This window comes from Babylonia areolata, chromosome 22, assembly GCF_041734735.1.
Source record: "Babylonia areolata isolate BAREFJ2019XMU chromosome 22, ASM4173473v1, whole genome shotgun sequence".
Taxonomy (NCBI): domain Eukaryota; kingdom Metazoa; phylum Mollusca; class Gastropoda; order Neogastropoda; family Buccinidae; genus Babylonia; species Babylonia areolata.
Window position 1 is genome coordinate 26,225,522 of NC_134897.1, and position 9,153 is coordinate 26,234,674.

The following is a 9,153-nucleotide window of genomic DNA, read 5'->3' on the forward strand; positions in this document are numbered from 1 at the left end:
CTTGTTAATGTTATCATTATTATCGTTGTTGTTTTTGATTTAGTAATCCCCCGCCTCCACTGTTTAACTTCCTAATTTTGTCTGGATTTAACTCGGTGAAGATCCCCCCACACCCCAATTTCCGTCTCCTTCTTGTTCCTCCCTGTGACCCTCATCACCCCCACCCTTTCCATCCCATCGCTACTCTCTCTCTCTCTCCCTCCTTCTCTCTGAACATGAAACAGAGTAACAAGAGGCTCACACGTTGACATCTTTGACACCACAACATGCGTGGTGACAGTGACTGCAGCTTGGCTTTCGGGTTGTCGATAGGGATTAAAAAATATATATATATTTTTTTTTTAAATCGTATGGGGGTAGGCAGCTTGTGGGCTCAGGCGGCCATGTTGTCGACACGCCGGCAGAGCAGAACAACACTGACTGACGTGTCATTGATTGGACCGAGGGTCTCTCGATATAGATTGTCACCAACTCTCACCGCTCTTCCTTTTTCTTCGCCTCAGGAGGCCGGTTCACACAGGTAAGTGAAAAATGATATCCACATTTAACACAAAATGATTTTTTTTTTTTACGGGGGTATGACCTGTTCGAAATGTGTTGAGAAATGATAATGATAATTGCTTGCCTGTAGGTACAGGGAGAGAGAGAAAAAAACAAACGAGGATTATGTCCCTTTGTTGGCACTGAGCTGACGGGTCTTTCATTATCGGTATGTGTAACACGGAAAAAGATAATGAGTAAATGAATCAATTAATCTTATTTCTGAGAGTAATAGAACAAGCAACATTTTTTTTTTTTCATCCAGCCCTCAAAAGGAGAAAATTTGGGGTAAATGTAAACAAATTAATTGCAAATAACATCACATAAAGTCAAACGAGAAAGGCTAAAAATCATTAGCATCACATTCATAGCAAAGTATGGAAAGGACTACATGAAAATTGAAAGAGAGAGAGAGATTCATTATTTCTAAACAGTTCGTTAAAATAGCGAGGAAGCAGGGGGGAGGGGAAGGTGAACTAATAATCTTGCTATTTGATAGAGGTAGGCCAAGATAAAAGATTGATCTCAACAACCGAGATTGTTCTCAACAACAAAAAGTAGCCATTTGAAAGGAACATAGCCGAGGATAACCTCTTTTAAACGCGTTCTTTGTACGAGTACAACGTTTACTGTTCATGTCAGCTTAAAATAATTGTAGCCTACCCGACAGAATCAATGGTTCGCATGGGGTTATATCGATCATGACCCGGTTTACTTTGTGAGCTGTATTTAAAATCAGTTTTGTGTGTTTGGGTGGTTTCTGGTAAACAGTGTAAAACCTTGCGCAGGTCTTGAAATATTTTGCTGGATGCCGGCACTGGAATGGAACAGAGCACAGAGAGGTGAAGACAGCGGGTTGGCACCGTAGACGGGAATCACGCCGTCTTTTGTGGCCTATAGACTAAAATTGATTGTTGGTTTCAGTCCTTAGTGTACCAGTATGTACTCGGTACGAATGTTCTCCTCGTTCACATTGTGTGCACCTTTTAGCGGTTCGAAACGTTATTTGATTGTTTTTTGAAACCGTTGTCACGAGTTTTCTAATTACATTGCAGCATAAACGATATTCAAAGCAGCTATTTACAGATTTACAGATTGTTTCAGCTTGAGGATCATAGTGTCTTCGCTAGTGACTTTCTTCGTGGACAATACTGTGTTAAAATTTCGTTTGTAGCCAGAATATGATTTGGTCGGTTGAATTAACAAGAAACGAATTCAGCTTTTTCTCCTGCTTTTTATCATCATTTTTTTAAAAACCTTTTTATTATTACCCTTTTCATTTTCACGCGCCATTGTATGATCTGTTTTATTGATGCATACACCGCGCATACTCATTGGTTTTAAAAAGGGTGTTTATTTCTATCAGCCGAATACTAATCGAACTCTGTGAGAGCAGTAACTGTGTTGATATCAGGCATTTTCTGGAGATTTTCAGTTCGTCTTATAGTAAGCTTGTATTTTTGTTAGCACTGATGACGCAGCGTGTGCTCAGCGCATGTGGAAAGAACACAAGGCAACAAAAGGGTTGTCCCTGGCAAAATGATGAGGACAAATCTACTTTAACAGTGAAACAAATATACTTGCAGACAGAATGAAAAAGATAAATGGGTGTTGCTGTACTGTGGCTACCTATTCTCCTTGATGAGAGAAACCCGATTTTCATAGTCTCTATTGTCACAAAACTTAATACAATACAATATGATACACGATTTATCTGTAGTGCTTTAGAGCCAGTGACACAGATGTAGATGAAAGAGTATCAAGTATTTCAACGAGTGTTGTTGTTGGATTTTGGGGGGTTTTTTCTTGTTTTTTTTTGGGGGGGTTGTTTTGATAATCATGCAGCGTGGCTTTTTGCTGTTGTTGTTTGTTTTTTTGTTTGTTTGTTTTGTTTTGTTTTTCTTATCCAATTTCTGTGTTTCAAACAGCTTGCGTGTCCCTAAGGTTCGTTTCCATAGTCGGAAGCAATATACATGTCTGCCATTTTGTTTTAGGGAAAATAGCTGGCTACATCTTTCAAAGCTACATTTTGTATACACGTATACAATAATGCGGTTTCTGTTGTTCCTACAGTATGGGTTTGTGTTGTTCTGGAAACGACCATTAGTTTATTGCTTTTATTGTCTGCATGGCTTTCGCCTTTCTTCGTCTGTTCGTTTATATCCTCACACGTTGTGTTATGACAGCATTTTGTGTGTACGCGTGCATATTAATGCATTTGCACGTACGACAGGAAAGTATTCACAAAAAAGCACTCATCGATGTAGCTGTATTACCTGTTCACGATTTTTTTCTAAACGAAAGGCTCTATATTGAACTGAAAACATCAAAGCAAGATATGTCTTATATGTCTTAGGTTTGACAGCTCATCACCCGGACCCTTTGCTGTACTGAAGCGGTGACGTGAAGACCCCAAAACAACATGCTGCACAAAAGCCGTGGATTGTGGTGGTGGGTGTTGGTGGTGGTTGTGGTGGTGGTGACGAGGACGGGGGCCCAGAAGATCGATGCGGACGGTCTGGAGGAGGACAAGTACAACCTGGTGCGGGACAAGGGCCAGGACGTGGACGACAGGACAAAGCAGAAAGCCACTGACAAGTGAGGGACAGCCCGCCTCTTTGGTGGCTTGCTTGGCTGGCTGATGGGTTGGGTGACCTGTTGGTTGGCTGATGGGTTGGGTGACCTGTTGGTTGGCTGATGGGTTGGGTGACCTGTTGGTTGGCTGATGGGTTGGGTGACCTGTTGGTTGGTTGATGGGTTGGGTGACCTGTTGGTTGGCTGATGGGTTGGGTGACCTGTTGGTTGGTTAATGGGTTGGGGGACCTGTTGGTTGGTTAATGGGTTGGGTGACCTGTTGGTTGGCTGATGGGTTGGGTGACCTGTTGGTTGGTTAATGGGTTGGGTGACCTGTTGGTTGGTTAATGGGTTGAGTGACCTGTTGGTTGTCTGATGGGTTGGGTGACCTGTTGGTTGGCTGATGGGTTGGGTGACTTGTTGGTTGGTTGATGGGTTGGGTGACCTGTTGGTTGGTTGATGGGTTGGGTGACCTGTTGGTTGGCTGATGGGTTGGGTGACCTGTTGGTTGGTTGATGGGTTGGGTGACGTGTTGGTTGGTTGATGGGTTGGGTGACCTGTTGGTTGGCTGATGGGTTGGGTGACGTGTTGGTTGGCTGATGGATTGGGTGACCTGTTGGTTGGTTGATGGGTTGGGTGACCTGTTGGTTGGCTGATGGGTTGGGTGACCTGTTGGTTGGTTAATGGGTTGGGTGACCTGTTGGTTGGTTAATGGGTTGGGGGACCTGTTGGTTGGTTAATGGGTTGGGTGACCTGTTGGTTGGCTGATGGGTTGGGTGACCTGTTGGTTGGTTAATGGGTTGGGTGACCTGTTGGTTGGTTAATGGGTTGAGTGACCTGTTGGTTGTCTGATGGGTTGGGTGACCTGTTGGTTGGCTGATGGGTTGGGTGACTTGTTGGTTGGTTGATGGGTTGGGTGACCTGTTGGTTGGTTTATGGGTTGGGTGACCTGTTGGTTGGCTGATGGGTTGGGTGACCTGTTGGTTGGTTAATGGGTTGAGTGACCTGTTGGTTGTCTGATGGGTTGGGTGACCTGTTGGTTGGCTGATGGGTTGGGTGACTTGTTGGTTGGTTGATGGGTTGGGTGACCTGTTGGTTGGTTGATGGGTTGGGTGACCTGTTGGTTGGCTGATGGGTTGGGTGACCTGTTGGTTGGTTGATGGGTTGGGTGACGTGTTGGTTGGTTGATGGGTTGGGTGACCTGTTGGTTGGCTGATGGGTTGGGTGACGTGTTGGTTGGCTGATGGGTTGGGTGACCTGTTGGTTGGTTTATGGGTTGGGTGACCTGTTGGTTGGTTAATGGGTTGGGTGACCTGTTGGTTGGTTAATGGGTTGAGTGACCTGTTGGTTGTCTGATGGGTTGGGTGACCTGTTGGTTGGCTGATGGGTTGGGTGACTTGTTGGTTGGTTGATGGGTTGGGTGACCTGTTGGTTGGCTGATGGGTTGGGTGACCTGTTGGTTGGTTGATGGGTTGGGTGACGTGTTGGTTGGTTGATGGGTTGGGTGACCTGTTGGTTGGCTGATGGGTTGGGTGACGTGTTGGTTGGCTGATGGGTTGGGTGACCTGTTGGTTGGCTGATGGGTTGGGTGACCTGTTGGTTGGTTGATGGGTTGGGTGACTTGTTGGTTGGTTGATGGATTGGGTGACCTGTTGGTTGGCTGATGGGTTGGGTGACCTGTTGGTTGGTTGATGGGTTGGGTGACTTGTTGGTTGGCTGATGGGTTGGGTGACCTGTTGGTTGGTTGATGGGTTGGGTGACCTGTTGGTTGGTTGATGGGTTGGGTGACCTGTTGGTTTGTTGATGGGTTGGGTGACCTGTTGGTTGGCTGATGGGTTGGGTGACCTGTTGGTTGGTTGATGGGTTGGGTGACCTGTTGGTTGGTTCATGGGTTGGGTGACTTGTGGGTTGGTTGATGGGTTGGGTGACCTGTTGGTTGGTTGATGGGTTGGGTGACCTGTTGGTTGGTTGATGGGTTGGGTGACCTGTTGGCTGGTTGATGGGTTGGGTGACCTGTTGGCTGGTTGATGGGTTGGGTGACCTGTTGGCTGGTTGATGGGTTGGGTGACCTGTTGGCTGGTTGATGGGTTGGGTGACCTGTTGGTTGGCTGATGGGTTGGGGGACCTGTTGGTTGGTTAATGGGTTGGGTGACCTGTTGGTTGTTGATGGGTTGGGTGACCTGTTGGTTGGCTGATGGGTTGGGTGACCTGTTGGCTGGCTGATGGGTTGGGTGACCTGTTGGTTGGTTGGATTGGGTGACCTGTTGGTTGGTTGATGGGTTGGGTGACCTGTTGGCTGGCTGATGGGTTGGGTGACCTGTTGGTTGATTGGATTGGGTGACCTGTTGGTTGGTTGATGGGTTGGGTGACCTGTTGGTTGGTTGATGGGTTGGGTGACCTGTTGGCTGGCTGATGGGTTGGGTGACCTGCTGGTTAGTTGATGGGTTGGGTGACCTGTTGGTTGGTTGATGGGTTGGGTGACCTGTTGGTTGGTTGATGGGTTGGGTGACCTGTTGGTTGGCTGATGGGTTGGGTGACCTGTTGGTTGATTGGATTGGGTGACCTGTTGGTTGGTTGATGGGTTGGGTGACCTGTTGGTTGGTTGATGGGTTGGGTGACCTGTTGGTTGGCTGATGGATTGGGTGACCTGTTGGTTGGTTGATGGGTTGGGTGACCTGTTGGTTGGTTGATGGGTTGGGTGACCTGTTGGTTGGTTGATGGGTTGGGTGACCTGTTGGTTGGTTGATGGGTTGGGTGACCTGTTGGTTGGCTGATGGGTTGGGTGACCTGTTGGTTGGTTGATGGGTTGGGTGACCTGTTGGTTGGTTGATGGGTTGGGTGACCTGTTGGTTGGTTGATGGGTTGGGTGACTTGTTGGTTGGTTGATGGGTTGGGTGACCTGTTGGTTGGTTGATGGGTTGGGTGACCTGTTGGTTGGCTGATGGGCTGGGTGGCCTGTTGTTTGGAGGAGGAAGGTGGCAGAATGGTTAACACGCTCATCTTCCAGTACAGGAGAGCCCGTGAGGGTCTGGGATCGAGTCCCGCTCTCGCCTTTTCTCCCAAGTTTGACTGGAAAATCAAACTGAGCGTTTAGTAATTAGGATGAAATGATAAACCGAGGTCCCGTGTGCAGCACGCACTTAGCGCACTGAAAATGTACCTGTGGCAACGAGAGTGTTGTCCTCTGGCAAAGTTCTGCATCAATGGTAGCCCCAGTCCGATTATCTTTATGTTTTTATCATTTTCGACCAGTCAAGTATGGCCTTGTATTCTATAGCATTGCATTGCAGTATAATGCAACGTGGTATATTGTATTGCATTGTTTTGTATTAGTTGATGTCACAAAAGATTTCGATATATATATATATATATATATATATATATATATATATATATATATATCGAAATCTTTTATTGCCATGGGTTCTTTTACGTGCGCTAAATGCATGCTGTACACGGGACATCGATTTATCATATTATTCGAAAGACCAGCGCCCAGACCACTACTCAAGATCTAATGGAGGGCGGGGTGGTGGTAAAAATCACGGACCGTATATAATTGTGTGCAGCACGAGAAAAACAGCAACGACACGACATAATAAGGATTTCATTTGCCGAAATGTCAACAAGATGTTCACGTTCAGTCTTGGAGAAAATCGCTTGAAGAGAGTACTATATATCTGTTTTATAGGAGCATCAAACAAGTTTTGTCAAGAAAACGAATATCTAACAACTTCCAGACACATACATCCTTGGCTAAAGTTTCATTGCAGTAATCATATATCAATAACTAAAATCGACCACGTGGTGGAGGGTCACAAACAGGAAGAAGAGAAGGCAAAGACAAAGGAAACAGAATCTGCAAAGAGTGTGATATGAGAACTGTTGGAGATGAGTTTAGTTTTGTCTTTAGATTGCCCTGAAAACATTGTCATTCGGAATTGTTTGTGCGTGCAGAGATGAGGTGAAATAACAATTTGCAAGGAGTGTGATATGGGAACTGTTAGAGATGATTTCTGTTTTGTTTTTAGGTTGTCCTTAAAAAATTGTAAATCGGAAATGGTTTTTTGCGTGTGCAGAGAAGAGGTGAAGTATATGGTAACGGAGGAGGTGTATTTTGACGTCACCATCGGCGGCAAGACCAAGAAAGAGGAGCCGACCAAAGGCCGCATCACCATTGCCTGCTTCGGGGAGATCACTCCCATCACCTGCCTCAACTTTGTCGCCCTTGCCAAAGGACACAAAAAGGGGCGGGTAAGTCTGGGTCACTTGGGGTTCTGTGTGTGTGTGTGTGTGTGTGTGTGTGTGTGTGTGTGTGTGTGTGCGGGCGCGTGCGCGTGTCTCTCCCTCTCTCTCTCTCATATATTTCTGTTTTTACAGAGAGAGACAGAGAGAGAGAGAGAGAGAGAGAGAGAGAGAGAGAGAGAGAGAGAGAGAGAGACATGGCCGTAAACTAACAACAGTTATGCAGTTATCACGCAAAGAAAATCAGCACAAACATGCCGGATTCTCGTATTCACTTTGGGAGAAAAAGTGCACACGTTGGACTGTATCGACCATGGGCCAGACAAGGTGTGAACTTACACGTGTTAGGAAAAGGGGGACAGAGAAGGGACAGACACGCTACAAGCCTACATGGACACAGGGACAGAGAGAGAGAGAGAGAGAGAGAGAGAGAGAGAGAGAGAGAGAGAGAGCAAACTGTTTAACCCTTTGACTGCTGAACATAGCGGAAGCGCTGTCATTGTGGCATTAGTAATTAAATGCATATTCCTCTTTTCGTGCGCTTTCTGTGGAATACTTCTTCTTCTTCTTCTTCGTTCGTGGGCTGCAACTCCCACGTTCACTCGTATGTACCCGAGTGGGCTTTTACGTGTATGACCGTTTTTACCCCGCCATGTAGGCAGCCATACTCCGTTTTGGGGGTGGGTATGCTGGGTATGCTCTTCTTTCCATAACCCACCGGACGCTGACTTAGATCACAGGATTTTAAACGCGCGTATTTTATCTTCTGCTTGCGTATGCACACGAAGGGGGTTCAGGCACAAGCAGGTCTGCACATGTTATGTTGACCTGGGAGATCGGAAAAAAATCTCCACCCTTTACCCATCAGGCACTGTTACCGAGATTCGAACCCGGAACCCTCAGTTTGAAAGTTCAACACTTTTTAAGCACTCGGCTATTGCGCCCGTCACTATGGAGTGCAGCTGGTTGTGCTGACCAAAGGTAGTGAAACTCCCAAGAGGAGGAAGACCAGAATATAGAATGGTGGCTGACATCCTGACCTGGAACCTTGATCCTATCTCAGTGAAGGGACAGCCTCTTTCTGACAAACATGCTTCTCGGCAGCAATCAAGGGGTTCTTTATCTTCTTCTTTTTTTTTTACCATTTTCAGTTTCTCAAGGAGGTATCACTGCATTCGGAAAAATCCATATACGCTACACCCCATCTGCTAGGTCGATGCCTGACTAACAGTATAACCCATAGCGGTTAGTCAGGCCTTGAGTGCATGCATACATATTTGTGCACCGATCACAGCGGGTTTCTTCTACAGAATTTTGAAAGAGCACAACACCTTTGTTGCCACGGGTTCTTTTTCAGTGCGCCAAGTGCTTGCTATACACGGGACCTCGGTTTACCGTCTCATCATAAAGACAAGACGTTCAGTTTGATTTTCCAGTCAAACTTGGTGGAAAGGGTGAGAGCGGGAATGGAACCCAGACCCTCACGGACACTGTATTGGCAGAGGAGCATTTTAACCATTCTGCCGCCTTGCTTTTTAGTCTAGGGGTTAACTCACTCTGTACGGCCAGTCCTCTCTTCTCCTCTACACAGACCCCTCGGATGTCCAGTGGGTGTCTGAATGACCCAACCTTTAGCTTCCGTCGTCAGAATTGTGGAATTCTTTGTCAACATTCACCTCTTCAGTATAAGAGCCTTCCGCTTGCAATATTTTGATGATGGTAATTGGGCTGAAACGCTGTTAACGTCGTCTCTTTCGCCGTTCGTATGGAGAGATTTAATGTGAAAGAAGTTGA

General features: G+C 46.3%; 1 protein-coding gene across 1 annotated transcript in view; it reads left to right on the forward strand.

The window, feature by feature from the left end:
* The first annotated feature begins 377 nt into the window (after nucleotides 1-377).
* Nucleotides 378-9,153, forward strand: part of LOC143297346 (peptidyl-prolyl cis-trans isomerase B-like) — a 15,711-nt gene continuing 6,935 nt past the window's right edge. The window contains exons 1-3 of the mRNA XM_076609644.1: nucleotides 378-520; nucleotides 2,897-3,138; nucleotides 7,194-7,368. Of these exons, the coding sequence (XP_076465759.1) occupies nucleotides 2,963-3,138; nucleotides 7,194-7,368 (351 nt within the window). The 5' untranslated portion in view covers nucleotides 378-520; nucleotides 2,897-2,962. The remainder of the gene's footprint in view (nucleotides 521-2,896; nucleotides 3,139-7,193; nucleotides 7,369-9,153) is intronic.